This window comes from Myxine glutinosa, chromosome 4, assembly GCF_964187855.1.
Source record: "Myxine glutinosa chromosome 4, kmMyxGlut1.1, whole genome shotgun sequence".
In the NCBI taxonomy this organism is placed as follows: domain Eukaryota; kingdom Metazoa; phylum Chordata; class Myxini; order Myxiniformes; family Myxinidae; genus Myxine; species Myxine glutinosa.
In genome coordinates, this window is record NC_136264.1 from 24987641 (window position 1) to 25013322 (window position 25682).

Here is a 25682-nt window from a genome sequence, read left to right on the forward strand (position 1 = left end):
ATCTATTGACATTCTTCTTGAATTGAGGTAGGTTGGGGTAGAGGGGAAAACAAGATGCAGGTAAACTGTTCCAGAGTGATGCAGCACGGGGAAAAAAACTAGAAGAATACCTCATGGTCTTACACCTCAGGACAGATACAGTGTATGAATGGGGAAAAAACTGCCAAACGTATAGAGCGACTGAAAATATGCGCAGGTGAAACAACCTGTGAAAGATCCTCAGAGCACATTCCATGATAATATCAATAGAAGAGGCTCAAGGAAGCAACAGAGCGACGGACTGAGAGAGGTTCCAGGGATGATGCCAACTCCTGTCCCACCAGAACTGCCATGTAATATAAATTCCCAAATAATACTCTTTTCCGAAGAAACCAAAATATTTCAAAGCTCACAGTGAACACGACGGGTATTTTTTTGTATACATACAGACAAAAACAGGATGCAAAAGGAACAGTGGAGACGCAGGCAAAAGCAGCAGTAGACAGAGGGGGAAACGCCAACAGAAGAGTTGAAGGCCAATATAGGGAGACTTGGACAAACAATGGATGTGGGGAGGACTGGGGGCAGGAGGATGCATAGGGTGGACAATATGGCTACAGAAGGAAACTCCAAGGAGGAAAACTGGGAATTTGGAAGGAGTGGGTAAAACGAGGGTAGAAAAGATCATGGTTTGGGACAATCCGATACACTAATTTTAAATCGACACGACATTCAAGTGATCAGCAAAAGCCTGCAAGGAGTCCATTTTGCTCGGCAGCATCCGATCATTCTCTTTATTTTATGGAAATGCAACAGCAGCCGATCATCCCCGTTTATGTCAAGGTGAAAATGAGGATTAAATATCAGTCTTTGTCAAGGCTGGTGTCGCTCTGCATCGGTGGGCAAGCCGATAGTTTTGTACATTGGACCTTCGACGGAGAAAAACGAAAACACCAGGAAAATCAGCTTCATTTTGCTTCGCATGACAGTTAGCACGCCTTTGTCTACCTTACGTTGATTAGACCTACCGTAATGGTGACAATGGCCTACTTGGTGTTGCCATCTGACTACCGAGCTCATGGTTATGCGATCCCAGGTTCAAATTCCACACAGTGTCGATTTCTCGATTTATAATGTACTCGTAATTCATGTCAAAGTACATTAGCATCTCCCAATTTCCTTGCCCTGCCTCTATAGGCCTTACATCACTGTAGAAATAAAATAAAGAACAAAAAGAAACATCCCAACTGTGCAAAATTAAGTTTCTGGTAGCACTCTAAATAAAGTGAAAAAAAATGAATGAATGAATGATCGTTTTAAGGCCATTTTCCCCGCTAGAGCGGGGGTTAGCCTTGCGGGTCCCATGACAATCATGGTTCCCTGTTTGAGGCAATGTTTTTATGGCCGGATGCCCTTCCTGACGCCAACCCTTGGTCACGTTCTTACGATGCGCAGGGATACAGTGTGCGTATTCTAAACCGGGGTACACACCGTGATCATTCATCCCAGCAAGCTGGTACTCAATTTGCCGACCTCGGAAGGATGACAGGCTGAATCAACCCCCCTCGCGTTAATTCAGCGATCGACCGGGATTCGAACCCAGGATCCTAGGATCCCAAGCCGGCACCCTAACCGCTAAGCCAACACCAATAAAGTAACAAATAAAATAACATCTTCCTTGCAAAATACATAAATCTGACAGGACCATTTATTTTGCGGAGGACAGAGGGGATAGTGTATTTGAATCATTCTCGTTCACTGTGGAATTTCGCATCTCTGTGTGAGAAAGCGCTCATCACAGAAACGCTGTACATTGCTGGTATTGGGAGGACCCGGAGCCTCGCAAAGTCGATGGCAAATAGTCCACGGATGTCACGCTGTGCCAGGATGCCTGCATGATCAATCACCGTACTCGCACTGAAGTATGTGCATGCTCATCGAAGGTCCCTGGATGCATGGCCACTATGTACGTGTCGGAACACCTCAAGAAAATGGAAACGTCAGTAATGATAGAGCTGGCAGAATGAGGAGGGCGAGGACAATGGACGAGGAAAGAAGATCCCGGACGATCACTTGAGTGGGCTCTGCTCGACTCTCTCAAACACAGCAACGAAAAATCCACTGGTGAGGTCTGAGTGAGCCGAGGCCCGCAGGCACAAAGCAGCTCCAGGGAAGGTGCCTTCACCTCGATGTGGCCAATCAGGGAGGGGATCTACCAGCCTAGACAGAGAGAGAGAGAAGGCAAAGGATGGAAACTCGGATGAAGTTGAAGCTGGACCATTAAACAACACGAAAATCACAAGAATCGGCTACAATCAGCTTCATTTTGACTAGTTGTCACAAAAATTAGAAATTAGTTCTGCTTAGGACAGCGGCCTAGGAGCGAGGACACCGAGACACGCATCCTGGAGGCTGTGGGTACTGAGGACTTACATTATTGGCTTCTGGAGTAGACCAGTATCAGTAGAATTATCATCGCATGATTGTATTCGACAAACGTCAAATTGGAATCGACAAACATCCGTTCAGGACTGAGAAATGTAAAAACTTCGAAGAAAAACCATAAATAAAGGAGCAAAGACAGAGATGCCTCCTGCAACGGTAGCCATGTTTACCTGAATGAGTTTTCAAAGTGCTTCAACACATCCTGCACAACCTCCTCATTTTCCTGCAAGTGCAGCGAACAGGTCGAGTAGACAACGCGTTGAGCACGTGGGAAGGAGAGTGCATGTCGGAGTGCAAGGTATTGGAATCCGCTCAACGCAGCCAAGCGGTCGGGAGAAACTTTCTCTTCATCCACCTGTCCGACATGCCGGTTTAACATGCCTGAAAAGGCAAATCATTAACCCTCAACCGTTGTGTTCCAAAACTTCCTTACACTCTGAAAACAAGACAATATTATCCCTTCAATGTAAACATGAAATCCAAGAACTCACTAAGCCACAGTTGCTCATACCTGAGCCGCTGCAAGAGGGGTCCAACAGCAAGAAGCGAACGTCCCGGAAGCGGGGATCATGGGGGTCGAGCTGCAGGAAGTCTGTGTGTAAGAGGACATGACACGTGACGCCAGCACGGAGAAGCTGAGTGCTGGCTGTGGCGAGGCGTGCCTCATCACGATCCACTGCAAATATCTTCCTGGCACAGCAAACGAGCCAGAAAACCGTGATTATCATGCCTAATATTAAGAGAGACATCACACCAATGATGCCAATTCAGCATATTGCACAGAGAGAGAAAAAAAAAAAATAGTACTGCTCACAAAGGCAGTGATAGAGGAACCGTCGTCAAATAATCTGACACCTCGCACACCTACCCTTTGTTTTTCATAATGGCTGCCAACTGGCTGGTCTTGTTCCCAGGCGCAGCACAGCAGTCCATCACGTGAGCACCAGGGGTTGGCGCGAGCAGGAAGGCAGGTAGGCAGCTCGCCTGAAAATTGATAAGAGCATGACATGAGAAACGGACAACAGTGTAAATCAACAGCAACAAACCAACAGTGTAAGTATAAAGTCGGGGATTGGTGCCAACTCATCAAAACAAAGGAACGTATGAGTGGTTCTTGCAATCATACTAAAATATGCAATTTGGTGTCTGTCTGTCTGCGGCTGCTGCATCTGGTCGTTACTTGTCCAATCTCAACCAAACTTGTCAGGAGGACAAGGGGTCATTACACAAATGTTATAACAGGTTTATTTGCTTCCCCCTACCCTTCCGGATTCCGAAGGTGGATCAGAAGCATATTTGTTTTACGTAAAAGTGTACTGTGTAGCACGGCTCCTGGTGGTGGTGGTGGTGGGAGAGGGTATTACGAGTGACGTTTGAGAGACCTTATTTGCATCACGGGTGGGGCCTTCACCTTATTTTTGCAGCCGCTTAGCCTCAACTCCAAAGAAATTCATGTTTTATTGCCTTTTTCCACAATGGGAAAACGCCATGTTCAGGTGTATAGATGGCATCTCGAGCGTCGTTCTACGTTATCGTGCCGTTTTTCCAAGGCAGCTTCCAATAACAAAAGTCACTAGAACTGGCACTTTATAACTGCTGACAGTGATGACCGGCTATCACGACGTCCCGCTTTGATACAACCCTGCTTTGATCGGACACGTGACACATGACATCCTCTTTAAAAAAAAAAAAAAATGGATTCATAATAGGATTTAAGAAATTCAATTCAAAGAATTTTCTTAAAACCTCAGATTCAAAAAAAAATTTTTTAATGGCTGCCAGACCATAAGACAGATGACATTTGAATTATCAAACTATATTCCGAAACACTCGTTGATCATGTGCATGAAGTTTCACATCAATCTTATAAGCCGTTCTGGAAAAGATGAAGTTGTAAGGTTTCTTCTTCTTCAAATAATTAATACGTTCTGGCTGCCAGACTGTTCAACCGATCACGTTGAAATTTTTAACTTGTATTCCCCTTGACGACTCGATTTTACTTGTAAAGTTTGACTTCAGTAGCTTAAGCCGTTTCAAAAAAAAAAATGAAATGAAAAAATAACCCACATTACAAAACTGACTGCTGGATCATAATTGTGAAGTTTCAAATCGATCGATGAAGTGGTTCAAGTGACAAATTCTTTAAGATTTTCGTTCAATCCAATGTGGCTGCCAGACCATGTGACCTATGAATTATTCTGGAACACCATGGTATCCCCAAAGCATGGGGAACATGTGTGTGAAGTTTCCACTCAATCTGTCTGGCCGTTCTGAAGGAGTTGGTTTTTAAAGGTTTAATCACCAAAAAATCATAGCTGCCAAACCATGTGACCTATGACATCATGGCCTGGGAACGTTTTGTTCATCATGGATAGACGCTCATGCCTGTAAAGTTTCGCCTTGATGTGTTTAGCCGTTTCGGAGAAGGTTTTTTGAGGGTTTTTATGTTCAATCCAATAAGGCTTCTGAACCACGCGACCAATGACATCGATTTAATTCCACCGATACAATTTTTGCGTAGATCACGCTCAATAAATTTCGTACTGATCAGATCAATCATTATACTGGTCAAATTATGACATTGTTAACATATGTTATTCACCATGGGGAGGACTTTACTTACAATGAGCCATGTCTCAATTTTTTCCCATGGAGCAGTTTCTGCGTGTTTTTTCGTTTTCTTTCTTTTTTCATATTTTTCGTTTGAATTTTTTTGGGTTTTTCCAAGAAGGCACCCATACCACGTGACATATGATATCAAAATTATCATTTTTAAAAGTCTACAGGAGGAGGCGCTCCGATGGTGAAAAATTTGTCAATCGAACCAACGGTTGCAGAGAAAATGAATTTTAAAGGGAATAAACCCGCAAAATCCCAGCGGAATAATAATAATAATCTGAACAATAACAATAGAGTATGACAACCTGAAAGGCATGTGGTGCCCTAACTAGACTGGCACTCGGTATAAAGCATACCTCCACCAGGCTGAACAGGTTACGTTTTGTATTCCACTGATAGGCCGGATCTGGATACGGACCTGAACCAAAATCTAATCAGCTTGTTCTTAATCTAAATTTCTAATATTAATACCCAACTCGTCCACCTAGTTTTGTCATAATCCATCCACAAATTTTAGAAATGTCATGTTAAACTGTATATCGTGTTTGGCCCTATCACTCAATGGTGAAGAATCACTTGACAATTTAAAAAACTCTCTGATCCAGATCCGGATTCAAATCTTCACGGAAATTGAATCAATCTTTCCATGTCACACACCCAACCTCTTCAACTTTTGTCCGGATCCATCCACAACTTTTGAGGTATCGTGATATATATATATATCTATATATCTTTGTTATATTATCAATATAACAGTTTATGTTTCTATCCCACTGATAGGCCGGATCTGGATTCGGACCTGAACCAAAATCTAATCGGCTTCTTCTTGTCACATAACCAACTCGTCCACCAAGTTTAGTCATAACTTGTCCATAACTTTTTTTAAACATCATGTTATTTTTCGCTTTTTGCCTCAATGGTGAAGTATTATTTAAAAAATTAAATAATTCTCGCATCCGAATCCATATTCAGATCTTCACCAAAATCGAATCGATTAGCCCTTGCCACACACAACCTGTCCAACAAAGTGTCATCCAAAATCAACCATAACTTTTTGAGATATATCGTATTTTTGAAATGATATATATCGTTTTTAGCCCGATCTCTCAATTGTGAAGAATCACTTAAAAAATTCCACTTGCCGGATCCGAATCCAGATCTTCACCAAAATCGAATCATTTCGTCCTTGTCACATACGCTTCCTCTCGGCCAAATTTCGTCTGAATCAGTCTACAACTTTTTGAGATATGTTATTCAAAGATAGACAGACAGGGGTGAAAACAAAACCTCCATCCAACCTTCAGTGGCAGAGGTTGCAATGATAATAGCATTACCATCATTCCAAAATAATAATATTGATAATTAATAATAATAATAATAATAGTAATAACTGGCTTATAAGTCTTGGTCTTCTAATAATTGGCAATAATAATAAGGATAATAACACGACCCCTCTTGGCCGCTCCCACTACAGCCCATATGGAGCGCGTAATTCCAATTTTTTAAATTTCACATTAGGTATACTCCAAAAGCCATGTATCTTATGGTATCCATGAAAACCTCCACGCATGGCTTGTGGACTTCCTCTCTGGTCGAAGTCAACGTGTGGCCCTGAATGGATTTCTCTCATCTCCCCCTTCCTGTTTAGGCTGGAGTTCCTCAAGGCAGTGTTCTGGGCCCTGTGCTTTTTCTGGTCTTCATCAATAATCTCTCCGACTCTGGAAAATCCTCTCTATCTCTTTGCTGATGACTCCACTCTCTGCGGCTCCATATCTCAACCCTCAGATCGGCAGGTAGCAGCCTCTTCACTCTCTGCAGACCTGGACAATATCACAAACTGGTCAAACAAGTGGAACATGTCTTTCAATCCTGACAAATCTCACACTCACTTTGTCTCTATGAAAAGACCATCTGGACAACCCTCCCATCGACTTTCTGAACAATCCTCTTGAAGAAGTTCTGTCACTCAAACTTTTGGGTCTCATTATCTGCCATGATCTTTCCTGGGAAAACCACATTTCAAATCTGGCCTCCAAAGCCAGTCGCCGACTGGGCATCCTCCGTCGTGCGAAGTCCTTCCTTGGCACACCTGAGCTCCTCACCACATACAAGGCTTTCATCCGCAGCTCAATGGAATACTGTTCTCCCCTATGGGCCGGTGCTCCTGCCTCACACCTTGCTCGGCTTTACGCAGTTAAAACCAAAGCATTCAGAATCATTGGAATCTCCCGCGATGAAGCTGATTCTGAGGGCCTTTCTCTCTCTCACCGCAGGCAGGTAGGTGGTCTTTCTTTCTTCAACCGACTACTCTCCGTCTCCGGCCTTGCTCCTCCTGCTCTGTCTGTGCTCTGTCCCCCAAATACTCCTGCAGGACGCACAAGATCTGCCAGCAACCCTCTTCTGGTGAAACTGCCAAAAGCAAGACTCTGCTCACCTTCACTCTTTCATTCCTCTTTACTCCCGCCTCTGGAACAAACTCCCTCACTCTCTTCAATCCCACTCCTCCATCCAGGTCTTCAAAACAGCTGTTTAACACCATCTATTGTCTTCCCCCATCCAAAACCCCATTAAAACACCCCAAATCCACCTCTTTCGATCCTCAACTTCTTTCCTGAAATTCCTAGTCATGTTCATTTGCTTTATACTGTATACCCCTTCTCTCCTCCCCAGCCCTCCCGTTCCACAGATCTACCGACATCCTTATTCCCTTCTGTTGTTGTGGTAGTGTGCTTCCCTCTCCCTCCCCCTCTTGTCTCCTACTTCCTTCATTGTATGTTTTATGTGTCTGTGCATGTTTACATGTTCAATGTGTTAGCTCTTACACGAGCCTCGATTCTGTATTCAAAAAGGAAAAAAAAGCCAAATCCAAAAGGTTGCTGGACCAGGACTTGAGATGAATGAGTGATGGAAACAAAAAGACGAATCAAGAATGATGTCACAGTGAAAATAATTTTATTTCTTGCCTTGTCCTGCAGAATAATGTTGCCACAGCGGTAAAGCTCATGGTCATGAAAGTCAGTTCCATGGGCAAAGGCAAGCACGTCGGGTAGGTGAAGGTCGGTCAAAAATTCATTGTTCTTCAATCGTTCTAGATCCTTCACGCTTTTAAGAGGATAAAAAAACAAAACACAAAGACAAATGGGTTATTTGCACAGCGGAACTCATTGGGGTCTTCATCTGACAAAATATTGCACTGGGGTAACTATTTAACCAGAGCTGGCTCAACGTGATATTCAACTGTGTGATAAGGATAATTTAAATACCAAATGGTACAGCAAGGAAATGTACAGTTGTTCATTCACAAATATATACTGTAAAACCTCGACATTCGCAGAGGATACATTCCTGAAAAATGCCGCGAATGGTGGGGCATCGTTTCAATGTGAAAAAGGGGGGATAGGTTCCCGATGGTTCGTGATTGAATGAATGAATGAAATAAAAAATAGTATGAACATTAATGTACACCATTACAGATTCATTTAAAATGTTTACAAATAAAAAAGCAACAGCAGGTACTGCTTCCAACTTTTATTTACGATACAATATGAAGTTTAAGATCCAATACAATTAAAAAAACAATACAAAGTTTTTTTATTTATTTAAGATCCAGCCTCTTGATGATGATGATTTTTAAAAACCCACCTTTAGAGGCCATTTTTCCCCGCAAAGCGGGGGTTGGCCTGTTTCCACGGTTTCGGTTTCGGGAACCGTGGTTGTTGTTGTTTTTCGGTCCCCTTTTTGAAGCAATGTTTTACGGCCGGATGCCCTTCCTGACGCCAACCCTTTTTGCCGCCTTTAACGACAAACAGGGAATTACCAGTGAACTGGTACTCAATTAGCCGACCTCGGAAGGATGACAGGCTGAGTCAACCCCCCTGGCGTTAATTCAGCAATCGACCGGGATTCGAACCCAGGATCCTAGGATCCTAAGCCGGCACCCTAGCCGCTAGCCCAACACCAGGGATTCTTCAGGGCCTCTTCAGGGCACCAGGGATCTTGATGATGATGATAATGATCAATGATGATGATGATGATTTAGAATCCAGTAAATTCAATGAACTCCACTGAAGAAGATGCAGGAGAGGTCGCTGATGAGTCGTGCACCAAAAGGAATGTACTGTATGTAAGTAGAAGAGGGCCCTGAAGAGGACGTGGGGGGGGGGGGGGGGGGGGTCTCTGATGAGTCGTGCACCAAAGGGGATGCATGCAAGGGTGCTGAAGGCGTTGAGGTGGAGGTTGAGGAGGAGCAAAAAGGAGGAGGTGGAGTTGAGGCGGAGGTTTCGTTGAGGTTTTGTTGAGGAGCAAAAAACAAAAAATTGGTGATTGTGAGCTTCTTCACCGAGTGCTGCAGGTTTTCCTGTGCAGCACTTTGTGTGGCAACAAAACATCATTGACCCCGCACTGGAGGCACCGCTTCCAACATTTCCCGACGCTAAGTTCAGGGCGAGCTCAATAGCATCCAAGATACAACAAGCCTGGTGTTGGGCTAGCGGCTAGGGTGCCAGCTTAGGATCCTAGGATCCTGGGTTCGAATCCCGGTCGATCGCTGAATTAACGCCAGGGGGGTTCACTCAGCCTGTCATCCTTCCGAGGTCGGCTAATTGAGTACCAGTTCACTGGCAATTCCCTGCTTGTCGTAAAAGGCAACAAAAAGGGTTGGCGTCAGGAAGGGCATCCGGCCGTAAAACATTGCTTCAAAAAGGGGACCAAAAAACAACAACAACCACGGTGCCCGAAAAAGGCCAACCCCCGCCTTGTGGGGAAAAATGGCCTCTAAACAGTGGTTGGTTATACAACGGAAGGCGCGGCGGGTATAATATGTTTTAAACATTGAAACACGCTTTGGTCGAGTGGTTGGAACAGGAAGGTGGTGTTGGGTGGCAGGAAGATGACCTCGACATTGGCATGGGCCACCTTCAGCGGCGACTCAGGGCGGCCAGGAGCATTGTCCACCAGCAGAAGAATCTTGAAGGAGAGGTCCTTGTCTGTCAGGTACCCCTCCACTTGAGGGACAAAACTGTCCGCTCGCCTGTGAGCTTTACATTGCAGAGACTGTACCTCTCCTCGAAGTACTCAAACCAAACCCTGCTGGCTTGGAAGGGTCCGGGACCACTCGTACCCGCATCGCTCGTATTTGCTGCTCCACCCACGTCAGCCAGACGATCATACATTCGCTTTGCCTTTTTGTGAATCAGAGGTCCGCTTAAATGAATGTTTCTCTGGGCATTGTCCTTTTTACACACATTTAATGCATTCTCTGTTGCTTTGATGTGAATATCCCTGACATGGGTAACCTCTTTGGTGCTGGGTACTATGCTCACCACGACACTTCCCCGAATTGCCTTCTCGTTTTTCTTTATGTAGTGCACAGTCGACTCACTCACACCATAGTGCTTGCCCACAGAGGCCGCACTCTGACCTCTTGATAGTCGGTCAAGCAGATCCACTGGTACGCTTAGGACCCACGATTGAACAATGTGCACAAAAGTTCATGAGTGGGAGGAATCACAGCAGGTCAAGGCAGCGGGACGAGAAGAATGAAACGCAGGTCACGCTGCGCATAAGTACTCGTGCAGGGGTTGTGGGTAGATGGAGGATGGGTGGGTAGTGTAACCATTGTTTGTGGGGGATGGTGGTGGGAGATGTTTTTTTGCGCATGTACAGCTGCTTTATGTGCGACGTGTGGAAGATGCTTTTAGAAGTGTGATTTGCACGGCTAATGGTAGATGGTTGGTTTGAGCTGCTTTGTGTTAATGCGCTGCTGGCGGAAGATGGTTTTAGAATTTTGTTATATGTGCGACTGGTGGGAAATGGCTTTTTCACCCGCGAATAGGCGAAGCACAGGGCCGCGAATATAGAAGGTCACATTTTATGAACTGCGAATATGCGAAATCCATGAATATCAATGTTGTACAGCATTTGGTTTTCTTGGGCGTTTTGATACTTCTTTGGATACAAGTTGAGCTCAGTTATCCCCAAAACATCACAACAAATTTGAGTAGATAGTAGGCATAATATTATGCCATTCCATGTTGTGTAAGGTTCTTGTGGTCAGATGTGTCATTAACTTTGGCCTGCCCATCCCATTTTCAACATTGATAAAACCTGTTCTCTCCTGTGTTTGCAAAACAACAAGGAGGTGATAACTCTTGATCCCTTGCCTTTTGGGTGGTATGAGGAATATATCTGTGTAATATAAAAGCTAAATCTTGAACGGTTTTTGAAATATCGCATACACAAGCCAAGTTTCTGAGATGGTTGCCATGGCAACGGAATTCAGCCAATCACACCTGTGATCCAATGAGGTTGAGATAATATTATGAGGAATAGATATTTGCGATATGAAAGCTAAATGTTCAAGGGTTTTTGAAATGTCGCGTACACAAAAGTACATGGACGGATGATCGGTCGGTGCTCATTTGAATGTCCCCCATATCCGACCTTGTCGGAGGGACGATGGACAAAAACATTTCTAACAGTTGGAATTTTTTTTACAGGCTCTAAGGCTCATAATGGAGCTGTCAGATGCACGTGCGCGCGCACCCCACACACACACACACACACACACACACACACACACACACACACACACACACACACACACACACACACACACACACACACACACACACACACACACGAAGTTAGACGAGACAAAAAGCCACTGAGCTTGGGGGAATATCTAACCAATGAATTTCTCATCTCCGGATAACGGCTCGTGTCCAACTTTTCAAAACCACAGCGCTCTTCAATGGTCCCGATGGAGGACCGCTCATGTCGGATTGGATCCTCTGTCCTGACTTGGGAAAGGCCAATTTGAGAAAAATGTGGTGAACCTTCTCCACCAAAAATAACCATTCCATGCTGAATGTCAATCATCTCTTCACCTCATGGTATCTCGGTTACAACTGAGTTTCAAAAACTGGGACAAATCAATACAAAGCACACGCTGCCTGCCTTGCAAGGAAGGAAAAGCATGTGCATGCAAGTTGCCTCATGGCAGCAGTCATTTCAAACTTCACTGTGCTGTCCCATTACTTTGGGTAACAGTGTGCAGTGAGGTTTCCTTCATTTTTTTCCCCATTGTGCAAGACTATTTTAATGTTCGCAACAAAACTGCAGCATCAACCCCTCAACCAATTTTAGCATCAGTTCAATTGGTGGCTTGGGCCATTTTGTACAGGTACATTCATCGGAACCTTTCACATTATTTTCAACAGCATGGCCCATCAATAATCCAGGGTGAGTTAGCTTGTTACCAGCAAAAAGCCAAAGCTTTTGGGGGCCTCACCTTCTTGCCTTCCCAAGATAGGTATGGCCGTGTCTCTTGAAGTAATCCATCACATCATGCATGGAGCTACGCAACACGTTCACACGGCAATACCGAGGAATCTGTCTTCCTGCACACAGAGAACACCAAATGTGTTACAGCAACCTACATGTGACCATTAACACTAATTATAAACAGTGGAGCAACAGTCTGATGACAATGGGATATGTGGCTGATAGTAGACGCAGTGGAAGACTCCAAAGACCCTTTAGACCCTTTCAACACTTCAGACACATTTAGATCCCTTCACCCTTCACACCTTTATACCCTTTAGATCCCTGGAATATTTCGAACTTTACACCATTTAAGTCCCTTTTGACCTTCACACCATTTAGACCCCTTGCACCCTTCAGACAGATTAGACAGCTTGGACCCTTGACCATTTAGACATTAGTAGATTACAAATAAATTACAAACAAGTAATATCACCAATATTACAAATAAATTTGTATGACAACACAGCAATTCACAGTCATAATTCACAGTCATTATCCTCAGTTAAACAAGCCTCTGTAGCAGATGAGCTGCCTCTGTAGCAACGTGTGGCATGGTGAGCGCAGTGAGCTGATCCACGCTTATATATATATATATATATATATATATATATATATATATATATATATATGTTTTTTTTTGTTGTTGTTTTTTATAATTATATATATATATATATACACAGTGGTTCAGAAACCCAGGGCACATTTTGAAGAACGATACCTGCAACGAACAACGAAGTTTATTATTGTTCTTTGGTGCAAAACAAAACATGAAGAAGAAAGAAGAACCACCTTTAGAGGCCATTTCCCCCCGCAGAACAGAGGTTGGCCTTTTTTGGGCACCGTGGTCCCCTTTTTGAAGCAATGTTTTATGGCCGGATGCCCTTCCTGCCACCAACCCTGTTAGTTGCCTCTTGCGACAAACAGGGAATTACCAGTGAGCTGGTACTCAATTTGCCGACCTCGGAAGGATAACAGGCTGAGTCAAGCCCCTTGGCGTTAATTCAGCGATTGACCGGGATTCAAACCCAGGATCCTAGAATCCCAAGCCGGCACCCTAACGGCTAAGCCAACACCAGGCTTGGGGATGACAACAACACCAGCTCAGCCAACACCCCCAACTATTTTAATGTCACATGGCAGCAGTCATTTCAATGTTCGCATGATTTCAATGTCACGGTGCATTCGCAAAAAAAAAAAAAAAAAAAAAAAAAAATATATATATATATATATATATATATATATATATATATATAGTGTTGCGGATATGAGGATTGAGTTTTTTTTGATTGTGTTGTATTGTATACCAATTGTTGTGTAATATTGCTTGAATATCGCCTTCCTGCCTCCAGTCTGTTGTATAAAGGTCAAAGGGCGTTCCGGTAGTTAATTCCATAAAGCATACATTGAAGGACACTATAATACCCTTGTTCAGTAGCTTATATCCTTATTATGTGTGTTAGGGTAAGGCTGTGTCTCCCATTAATTTAAATACTCCATTGCACCAAGTGAAATAAGAGTAGATCCCCTTTCATTTCATTTCAATGGCCAACTGCATTTTGGGCGGTTTTCTTCAACCACCATTGGCCACGAGGCAAGGTTGGGGAAGAAAGGCGTGCCCGCCCGTCGTCATCAAGGGCGGAGCCAGAGGGCTGTGCCCACCAATCAGGGCCGAAGGAGCTCACCGATGGGCGTGTCCGGGAGGCCGGCGGCTTGATTCGCCGGAGGCGTTATAAAAGCGCACGCGCAAGAGTGGTCAAGAGTTGCGTAGAGAGGTCCATGACAAGAGAGGTCCATGACAAGAGTTGCGGCGAAGAGATCACCGAAAAGAGAGTTGAGTAAGGGATCCCTGAAGAGAGCAGCTTGACCCACCGCGGCTGCATCAACAGCAGCTTGAGCCACCAAAACTGCAGCCACAGCAGCTTGGGGCCTGGACGGACGTTTTGGAGCAGGGCCGCGAAGGAACGGCAGCTGCCCAACGCACCGATCATGCTGCAGGACCCGTTGGACCTCCCTCTCCCTCCAGTCATCCACCTCCTGCCATTCCTATCATCATCCCCCGTGTAAGTGTGTTCGTAGTCTGTCTTTTGTCTTGTCCCTGGGAATAAGTTAAGCCTGTTAGATAAGCTAGTATTTTCACTGTGTCTCTAATATCTTCTGTATATTATTTTATTATCTTTCCTTCTCCTTGGTTTTTTTGAGCCTGTAAATAGCAAATAAATTATATTCGTATTTCCAATCTTTTTGTCTTCTTCTTCTTCACATCCGTGTCGCCTTAGTCTTTTCCCTATTGAATATCTGTGGCGCGATCTGGCCAACGTTCGGGGATCGGGTTAATCGGGGTAACTGTACGACCGCGGGGCCATCCGCTCGGCAAACACAACATCTTATCCGCGGGCCGTAACAATATATATATATATATATATATATATATATATATATATATATATATATATATATATATATATATATATATATATAATGAGTTAAAATTTGTATTTGTATATAAAATTTGAGAAGGCTTTTTTTTGAGGAGCGTTTGTTACCTCTGCCACCGAAGATGGATGGATGTTACGCTTTCACCTCTGTCTGTCTGTCTGTCCGTTTGTTTGTCTGTGAACAATATATCTCAAAAAGTTGTGGACGGATTTGGACGAAATTTGGCAGAGGTAGCGTATGTGACAAGGACGAAATGATTAGATTTTGGTGAAGATCCGGGCTCGGAGCTGGCTACTAGAATTTTTAAAGCGATTCTTCACCATTGGGAGATAGGGCCAAAATTAATATATAGCAGAATATCTCAAAAAGTTGTGGACGGATTAGGACGAAACTTGGTGGAGAAGTTGCCTATGTGACATGGAAGAATTGATTCAATTTTGGTGAAGATTCAAATCCGGATCAGAGAATTTTTAAGTGATTTTTCACCATTGAGTGATTGGGCTAAAACTGATATATAGCATGATATTGATATCTCAAAACGTTATGGACGGATTCGGACAAAACTTGGTGGACAGGTTGCGTGTATGTATTTAGACATTAGTAGATTACAAGACTGAATCGATTCGATTTTGGTGAAGATCTTCATGTGGATTTGGATAGGATAGTTATTTAATTTTTTAAGTGATTCTTCACAATTGAGAGATCAAGCGAAAAGTGATATATAACATGATATTTTAAAAAGTTATGGAGGAGTTGTGAATAAACTTGGTGGATGAGTTGGTTAGGTGACAAGAACAAGCGATTAGATTTTGGTTCAGATCCGAATCCAGATCCGGCCTATCAATGGGATACAAAACATAAACTTGTCAGCCTGGCGGAGGTATGCACTCTAACGAGTGTCATTGTAGTTTGTTTTTGTGTTTGTTTGACTTGTATTGTTTGTATGTTTGGCTTCTATGTACTCCCCTTCCGCTGAAAGGAATGAGTTGAAAACTGGTGTTTGTATTCACGTTGAAAATTTCATAGTTCAGGGGAATTTTAGGGGTAAACAATATTTGTAGTCCCTGGGGGTTCAGGGTTCAGGAAGGACCCCAATTCTCTTTCTGTTAATGTTATCATATAGTGCCATCTGGTGGAAACTGGTATTACAGGTAAGTATAAAACGAGAACTGCACTCGGTAAAGCGCATACCTCTGCCAGGCTGAACAGTTTGTTATGTATCCCACTGATAGAGTGGATCTGGATCTGAACAAAAATCTAATCGCTTGTTCTTGTCACTTACCCAAATCATCCACTAAGTTTTGTCATAGTCCGTCCATAACCATCTGAAATATCATGCTATACTGCATATCATGTTTGGCCTCATCTCGCAATGGTGAAGAATTACTTTAAAATTTCAAAAGCCAGATCCGGTTCCAGATCTTCACTAAAATCAAACCAATTTGTGCTCGTCTCACACCCAACCTTTCCACCAAATTTTGTCTGAATCCATCCATGACGTCCAATACCGACAGACAAACAAAGACAGGGGTGAAAACATATCCTACATCCACCTTTGGTGGTACGCCGTACACATCATAAAAATGGGGGAATTTACCCATCTGTAAAGACTGGTTCGGTGCTAGTGAAGTAAAACTCATTATTATTATTATTATTATTATTATTATTATTATTATTATTATTACTAGGGCATGCCCGTACTATATATATATCTAAAATTATATCCCCCCCCCTCTATTTACATGAAATGGTTTGGTCCATTCGCAAAGCCAAAGCGAACGGCTTGCGAGTACGGTGACAATCCCCCCCCTCTATTTACATGAAATGGTTTGGTCCATTCGCAAAGCCAAAGCGAACGGCTTGCGAGTACGGTGACAATCCCCCCCCTCTATTTACATGAAATGGTTTGGTCCAAAGCGAACGGCTTGCGGAGTTTGGTAAATAAATCGCCATAGCTCGGTAACTACTTCTCCGATCAATATGAAACCTTGAAAAGGCACATCCTCCGGTCCCCAGCAATATACCTGGCAAGTTTCAAGTATATCGGACCCGTGGTTGTCGAGAAACAGCGGTCACAGACACACAGACACACAGACATACACACAGAGATTACTGGAATTATAGATAGATTATGGCAATTTAATCAAGTGGTATTTTGGTCATATGTGAACTGCAGGTAGTACTGTGCAAGGTGAAATGTGAAAATTTACATTTATTTAAATTATTGGGGCGATGCCACTGCAGTATGCTCTGCTCACCTGCACATCATACTAGAGGCACCCTCTGTTGGGGTGGGGGAGAGTTGGGATTTTTTTTTTTTTTTTTTTTTTTTTTGTTTTTGTATACAAGATCGAGGCTCGTGAAAGAGCGTGAAAGAGGGATAATCCGAATATTAATTTTCAATATGATGACCAATCCCCAGTGTGTATCCATTTGTTGCAATGAGACCCCAAAATTCCCAATACAAACTTGAGCAAATAAACTTTACAACAAAAATATATACCATAAGTTTTCACACCACGTAACGACTATCAGTTGCATTTCGCACTCCGTCGGTCAACTAACCCGTGTCATCTGCCGCTTCTTGGAAACTCGACAGCAGCTCCCGGTTGCTGCTCAAATGACGCGAGACTTTCATTCTTGCTACTATTGAGTTCAGCTGGCCATGGTTTTTCCGCATTAGCAACTTCCAGTGGCCACCACATTTTAGGCCCTTCCCAAACACATAGTCATACACCAGCAGCTGAATCAATAAGGGAGGGAAGAGAATGTATCGATTGATGAACGATAAGATTTCATTGCCTGGTGAATTACAGCCAATTGTGAAAAAAACCTAACAAAAGAGATTCCATGTTTTGAAGTGAATACCGTCAATTATAATGTTTTTCTTACGTGTTATCATAAAATGTCGGATTAAACTATTATTTTTCAATCCCAAAGCCAAATAAAAATGCCGGTGGACCAAACCACAAAACTGATGAGATGCACGTATATGAAGAGGTCTAAGGTTGTAATGCAATTCGGTATAAATCTGGCAAATAATTGTTATTGATGAGGTTACCATACAAGGCATCAATAAAGTCTTTGTGCATCTCTGAACTTTTATAACCTTCGATGTACACATGATATGCACAAACTATAAATGGTGCATTCAACCAATTAATTTGTACTCAAATTACTCATTAATAAAGTCTGTACAAAAATAAACAGTTCAAGTTTTTAGATTTCAACCTTTGGAATAGAGTACGTCGTTAAATCCGATTTTCCAACTCAATGAAAACATTCCCCAGTTACTGCCAAGTAATTTAATGAATTGAATTTGTGCTTGTCGTATTAAGTTCATCTAAAGAATGTGGTTTTCATGAGTAAACAACAGTTTTACATCGTCCCAATAAAAAAAACGTAGTCCGAGGGGGGGCACATCAGGCGAACGAGGTGGCCAAGCAATTGACACTTGTCTGGGAAGACAATTCAAGAACCTTTTCGCACATTTGAAGCTTAGTGGCAGGGAGCCTTGTCTTGCTGGTACAGTACAAGGTGATATGGGAAATATTGAATCGTCGTATTTTGGGAAAAAATGCGATAATTGTGGTGGTTGACTTTACCGCTGATGCAGAAGTTGCGTCGTCTTCAGAAAATGTCAACTCGTCAATAAAACCAGAGGATTTGTTGATTTAAAACAGCAATAACAACGTTAATAACTGCAGAGTTCATGAAACATCTTACCCTGCACAGTGTTCAAGTATATAATTCAAATAAAATAAAATAATGGGGTTTCTTGGAAGCAATATGAAGGTGGTTCGTGTTCTGCAGTTTTAAGTATGTAATTACAGACTTTTTTTTTTTCTTTTTTTTTGTATACAAGATCGAGGCTCGTGAAAGAGCGAAATCGGCGCTTGGCATTTAATATGGAATTTTTTTTTTTCTTGACTTGGGTTTACTTTCTTAACTCAGTATATCAATCTGGTGAGTTTCTTTTACACTTAGCTTTGGTGATTTATTTGTTAAAATAACCATGTCACTGATTGTCTGTCGCAGCAAGAAGTCAACCACAGGATTATATCACAGGTGGCGTGGCAAAATGTACGGACAGGTGCATTTGATGATTGGCTTCACAGTCGGGTATACAAGGGTTGTTGCGTTCTGTATTAGTGGAAAACAACTGCTGCACGTCTCCAAAAGTTATTGCCGCTTCCTCTGGAGATGGTCCGTCAACTCGACAATGCTGCTTGTCATGGAGTGGTGGCTTTACGAAATTACGGCATGAAACAGCGTGCTATTGCTCGGCAGTATGGCATCACTCAAGGTCAGGTGTCAAAGATCCTGAAACGAAATGCTCAGAGGGGTGTCCCTAACTCCAATACCGAGGCCAGGACGTCCCCGCAGAACCACAAGGAGGGATGATCGCCAGCTGCACCGGTTAGTCCGCAATGGCCGTACCAAGTCAGCTAATCGGCTTAGGGCTGAGTGGCAGCAACTGACAAATGTGCCTGTATCCAGAAGGCTAGTCGACCAACGACTGGTTCAAGCAGGCTATCGTGCCAGGCGTCCCCTGAGAAAGCCATGCCTGACCAGACAACACCGCCAGCGCCGATTGCAGTGGGCCAGAGAGCACCGTCAATGGCAGCCAGGACACTGGAATCACGTGATCTTCAGTGACAAGTCTAGTTTTCTGGTCTATCGTCAAGATGGCCGCGTCCGAGTGCGCAGACAAGTGCATGAAGCCTACAACAAAGATTGTATAGTGCCAAGAGTCCAAGCTGGAGGTGGTGGGGTGACCGTTTGGGCTGCTTTTCATGCAGGGGACAAAACTGACCTGGTTGTTCTGAATGGAAACCTGAACCAGTTCAAGTACAGGGCCATTCTGGAAGAAAGATTGCTTCCATTTGCTTGTGCAGCCTTTCGAGGAAACTTTGTCTTCCAAGATGACATGCACGGCATCATCGTGCTCGCATGATCCAACACTTTCTTGCTGACCGTGGTGTAGAGCATATGGAGTGGCCTGCCATGTCCCCAGATATGAATCCGAGAGAGAACTTGTGGGCAGAATTAACGCATCAAATCGACCACTTGGACAAGCAGCCGACATCTGTGCGTGAATTGCAGCAGGCTATTGTCACTGCATGGCAAGCGATTCCTGTCCAAACCTTGGCAAATCTCGTGAACAGCATGCCTCGACGTGTATGTGCTCTCCTGAATGCTCGTGGGGGTTACACGAAGTACTGAACTGTAATTTTACTGTCCGTAATCCTAGTCGTAATTTAACTTTTGTTTTTGTTAAAAAAAATTTTGGCTAATGTGCAAAATAAAGAGATACTTCTGGAAAACGTACAGAAGTTTAACACAGTACTGTCCATGAATTGAGTTCGATATCAGTTTACATCACTTTCAAGGATCAATTTATTTGTTTCGAAATGTCAAATGTGGTTTTTGTTTCTTTTAAAGGTCACATTAACAAAATCTGGAATAATTTCAACATAATTCCAATGAACTTTTGGTCCTAAGACATCTTGAAAAGTAAGTTCACCCCCACAAAAAAAATATTCCATATTAAATGCCAAGTCTGTAAATTGAAATAAAATAAAGATTGGAAAATTCGCATTATAAAAATTAATTCCGGAAGTTTCCTGTCGTTGACACAGTGGCTATTACACCACCCTATCTAACACGTTACATTCGTTATTTCAGCATGTTGTTTGTGTCCTTTATGACGTACTTAAAAACAGTAGGTTTCCTGTTTGGAATGATTTTTAATTTTGATTCACTGACAGGCAGACAGAATCAAATAAATCGCACATGTGTCCGAAGGAAGCGGTTTAGTTTGGTATTTTTAATATGAAATAGTTAAGGCCTAGAAACGAACGAAACCCATGAGAATTACCCTTTAGAACCACTTAGAATTACCCCTTTGAACCCATTAGAATTATCCTTTAGAATTACCATTTAGAACCCATTATAATTACCTTTTAGAACCCATTTAGAAGTACCGTTTAGAACCATTTAGAATTACCACTTTGAACCCATTAAAATTACCCTTTTGAACCCATTAGAATTACCCTTTTGAACCCATGAGAATTATCCTTCAGTACCCTTTAGAACCCGTTAGAATGACTCTTTAGTACTCTTTAGAATTACCCTTTAGAACCCATTAGAATTACCCTTTATCACCGATTATAATTACCCTTTAGAACCCCTTAGAACCATTTAGAATTACCCTTTACAACCCTTTCAAATTAAACACGGTGGGTTGGAAGGTTTATTCTTCTTCATTTTTGACGGATGGACGGACGGACATAGCCAAATATTGAAGTGGCTTCTTCGCTTAAAAAGTATCTCACTCCTCTCTGCGCATGTGTGATCGGGCCAAATTCAGAGGTAAGGTACTGTTGAACTGCAGTTTTGTGTTCCGATTTGAGTTCAACATATAACATAAAATTGAAATAAGTTGTTCCTCAATCATAAACCGACATTTGTGGATGGATGGACAAACGGACAGACAGAAGTGAACAAATTGCTTTAACCCGAGGCTGCATGACCCGGCTGCCCGTAGAATGAACATTAACAAACGTTGATGAATTATGGTTCAATGCACCATTTAGAGTTTGTTTCTATTATGTGTACATCAAAAGTTACAAAAGATCAAAGTTACACAATGACTTCATGGACACCTTGTATTGGAATGGTTCAAAATGAAGATGGCAGTTCAGTGAGGCTACTTTGTTACTAATCAGTGAGGTTTCTTGGTTGCCAATCAGTGAGGCTTATTGGTTGCCAATCCGTGAGGCTTCTTGGTTCCCAATCAGTGAGGTTTCTTGGTTACTAATCAGTGAGGCTTCTTGGTTGCCAATCAGCGAGGCTTCTTGGTTACTAATCAGTGAGGCTTCTTGGTTATCAATCAGTGAGGCTTCTTGGTTACTAATCAGCGAGGTTTCTTGGTTATCAATCAGTGAGGCTTCTTGGTTACTAATCAGTGAGGGTTCTTGGTTACTAATCAATGAGGGTTCTTGGTTGCCAATCAGTGAGGCTTCTTGGTTGCCAATCAGTGAGGCTTCTTGTGAGGTATATTCCACCCATAACCTTCCCTGGAAGGGTTTAAATGGTGGGGCCTTTTAAGAAAAGGAAGGCAAATATTACCAAGAGGACAAGATGGATGCTTGAGCATATTGGGAGGTAAATTAACCATTTTCTTGACCTTCAATTTCTAACCTTTGCCATGTGTGGTTTAAGTTTCTTGTCATCCTTCAGCAGGCGACTCTTGCTGACTATATCTTCCAGCACGGCAGAGTGTTTCAGAACGCCGCACACCAGCGCATACAGCTGCTTCACATTCTGCTCAAACACAGAGGAAAAACACAGTCCATCTCCACCCATCATCTATAGCTAAAAGTAGAAATGTCCGTCTGTCATGCTTCATTTTAAAAAGGCTCCTCCTGTCGTAGAATAATAAAAGATGGAAAGAACATTGGAAAGCTAACAATCAATTTACTTGGAACAAACATTAGTGTCTGCTTAATCATATGGATGCCCTCTTTCCGGAATTGATGAAGAACCAGGAATGGGGGCTTAATGCACCAGTTCAAACGGTTACTAGTCATGACTCGCGGGTATTCCGTGTATTATAAAATGGGACTTCAAGTCCTGAACCCCGACCAACCCCAATCCTCCCCCCTCCCGCCTTAAGTCTGCATCCGAGACCCAGAAGGGCTCTGCTCCACCTTCTGAAACCTGCATGTGGAGATAGCAACCATCAACACACACACACCTCATTTTTAGCTCACCTGGAACGAAGTTCAGGGGAGCTTAGGCGATGGCGCGTCGTCCGTCCGTCAGTCAGTCTGTCTGTAAACACTTGAAACTTCTCCGAAACCGCCGATGGCATTGTGACCAAATTTGGCACAAATTATACTTGTGTTGCAACTAAAGTTTGTTCACGGCATCTAAAAAAAATCGGGGTCTAAGGGGGTCTACCGGGGGTCAAAGTGGATCCAGGTTTGACCCCATCCCCCACCCCCCAAAATAGGATTTGCTTTTTTCTCAGAAACTACACACACTATTTCGATGAAACTTTACCACAACTTTCATCACCCGTCATGTACCAAAGTTTGTTCACGAGATTTTTTAAAAATGCCTGCTTTTTGGGGTTTATGGGGGGGGGGGGGGGGAGGTTGTCCCCCAAAATAGGTATTTGCTTTCTTCTCAGAAACTACACATGCAATTTTGATGAAACTTCACCCCAACCTTAATCACACATGATGTACCAATGTTTGTTCAAGGCATTACAAAAATTGGGGTCTTAGGAGGTATATGGGGTGAAGGCTGTCCCCTAAAATAGGCATTTTTTTTGTTTTTTATTTAAATTCTTATGATTATGTTGATATGATGCTACATGCTGCCCTGTCTTCTACCAACCATTGAAATTGGTTTAAAATACCGTTAGTCGGTGCAGTATACTGTTTATTCTACGAGGTGAGCGCCAGGGGTATTGCCCCGATGTTTTAATTTCTGTTCCTCACACTTCTATCTCTCTCTCTCTCTAGCATACACACACACACACAAACCTCGTTTTTTTTTTTTTTCATTGTTCCTAATCTTCAATATAATTTATATTGGTTGTCCCTAAACTTCTAAACTATAAATCGCCTTCGTGTGTGTGTGTATATATATATATATATATACACACAAGCCTATGACTATGTGCCCGGCATTGTCTCGGGAGGGGGAGAAGGGAAGAGGAGGGAGAAAGGAAGTGAAGAGGAGGGAGGGAAGAGGAGGGGAGGAAGGGGTGGAAGGGGAAGATGGGTGGAAGGGGTAGGGAGAGGAGGGGGAAGGAAGGAGGACAAATTTACTCGTACGAAGTGTCCTTTATTCGTCAGCGTTGCCCAGGTTAAAAAAGAAAATTGTAATACTCCAACGCCACCACCACCAGGTGGCCCTACACGGTTCACATTTACACATATAATTTACGCAATTTTCCCCCACACCTCCGTATGAGGCCACGGCCACGTAGCCCTGGTTACCCCCACCCAAAGTTGTATTTGGACCCTGAGTTTGGAGTTTGTAACTAAAAAGATGTTTCCGTGCATAGAACACACAAAAAAGTGAGGGAGACATATTCTTCCCCATTACTACAAGTATTTACATTTCACACCTGGTTTACGCACGCGACTGGTAGGATATGTGCCAGGATAGTCAGTCATCGGCCAAAGTGACCAATCCATGCAGCCGAGATGGACCTTTCACTCTCAGACACGAAACTCGTCGTAATGGACCGACCCACTGACTATACATACGTAACGTCGTACTGATACTTTATGGAAAATTCAACCTGTTTATCAACGAAGTAGCTGCAAACTCGAAACCTCCAGATATTTTCCTGACCAAAGGACGCACCTTGTACTTGCTATTATACACGAGATTCTTCACACATCCCAACTTTCCTTCTGCTTGCTCGAGAATCTCCGACGCTTTCACGTACAGCGCCATTGTCTTCTTGCACGACTGTACCAATTCACACATAGTACACACGCCTTGGGGGCAGATATACTCTCCGAATTCGTCTTGCGTATGCGTTTGCACTGCCTTGAGGGTGAGATTACCTTACAAAGATTGGAGAGAGCGCTTCCATGTGCAGCTGCGAGTACAGTGTAGTTGCGTTAACATTTGTACCAAATCCAACATGCGAGTTCTTCGTTTAGTCTTCTTCTTCATCTCGTTTTCTTTGTTGGACATGGCTGAGAGTCGCATAGTTTGTTGGGGGCGCAGCTGCAACTGTGCCGTCGATAACGTGCGAGTTGTGCTCTCGTTTCGTTATTCGAACTGGAAACGTGCTCGGGGATATCTCGAGAGATACCTAGGCCTAGCTCGGCTAGGTTGTTTCATCGGGCTCAGAATTAAAATTAATATTACTAGGGCATGCCCGTACTATATCTATATCTAAAATTATATCCCCCCCTCTATTTACATGAAATGGTTTGGTCCATGAAATGTTTTGGTCCATTCGCAACGCCAAAGCGAACGGCGAACGCTTTACATGAAATGGTTTGGTCCATGAAATGTTTTGGTCCATTCGCAACGCCAAAGCGAACGGCGAACGGCTTGCGAGTACAGTGACAATCCCCCCGGGGTTTTTATTAGTTTTAAAACATAGTTTAACGCCAACATATAGTTTAACGCCAACATAGCGGCAACATAGTTTGCAAACGTGAAATAAATGAATACGCTCTCAAATGTGCCATCCGAGGCAGAGTGTGTCCGCCACGTTCGGCACACGCGATAGCTCGCTGCTCTCTGATTGGTTGAATCGTTTTTTGGACATAGCTCGGTAAGTAATTGTCCGATTAATATGAAACCTTGAAAAGGCACATCCTCGGGTCCCCAGCAATATACCTGGCAAGTTTAAAGTATATCGGACCCGTGGTTGTCGAGAAACAGCGGTCACAGACAAACAAACGTACAAACGTACAAACGTACAAACAAACACACAGAGATTACTGGAATTATAGATAGATTGAATGGATAGATTGGGATAGAATGCAGGACTTACCTACTGTAGGCTATATATATAGTCTAGACTACTAGTACTACTACTAGTCGACTGGACCAGGTACGTAGGTCCGACTGGCAGGTACGTACTGAAATCGGTGTACCTGGCTTAAATGAAGTCGGTGTAGCTGGCGGAAAAAAGAAGTCTGTGTAGCTGGCGTAAATGATGAGCGGTTTCGAATTCAAAATCCGTTCTGTACAGTACTGTATTGTAATTTATTGATTTTAATCACCAGGTGAAAATAATTTATCGGTCGCGCCAGACCAAAGCAAGATCACGTGAGCAAGATGGCGGATGGCCCATTGGAGGGGCACGGTCGTCGATCGATGTTGGG

The 25682-nt window shown here is 43.1% G+C and overlaps 1 protein-coding gene across 3 annotated transcripts; it reads right to left on the minus strand.

Moving 5' to 3' along the window:
• Positions 1-740: 740 nt before the first annotated feature.
• Positions 741-25462, minus strand: NSUN5 (NOP2/Sun RNA methyltransferase 5). 3 transcript variants are annotated; one of them, XM_068112023.2, is made up of 9 exons: positions 25349-25462; positions 22012-22134; positions 17371-17548; positions 12335-12443; positions 8007-8145; positions 3293-3408; positions 2936-3114; positions 2595-2805; positions 741-2199 (listed from the first exon to the last, which is right to left on the minus strand). In XM_068112023.2, exons 2-9 carry the CDS (start codon positions 22018-22020, stop codon positions 2049-2051), a joined length of 1092 nt encoding a protein of 363 aa, XP_067968124.1. In that variant the 5' UTR covers positions 22021-22134; positions 25349-25462; the 3' UTR covers positions 741-2048. The 3 variants fall into 3 exon arrangements, with proteins under 3 accessions (XP_067968124.1, XP_067968122.2, XP_067968123.1); XM_068112021.2 differs by lacking the exon at positions 25349-25462 and adding an exon at positions 24196-24324; XM_068112022.2 differs by lacking the exon at positions 25349-25462 and adding an exon at positions 23954-24321.
• Between the last annotated feature and the right edge of the window lie 220 nt (positions 25463-25682).

What these genes read in the sequence shown, in the direction of transcription:
- NSUN5 (XM_068112021.2), bottom strand. Translation starts at nt 24,321, where the DNA reads ATGTGTGAATTGGTACAGTCGTGCAAGAAGACAATGGCGCTGTACGTG. An exon ending in TTAAACCACACATGGCAAAG is followed by an intron (nt 17,549 to 22,011) that starts GTTAGAAATTGA and finishes TTATTGATTCAG; the next exon opens with CTGCTGGTGTATGACTATGT. An exon ending in CCCCTCTTGCAGCGGCTCAG is followed by an intron (nt 2,806 to 2,935) that starts GTATGAGCAACT and finishes TTGCCTTTTCAG; the next exon opens with GCATGTTAAACCGGCATGTC.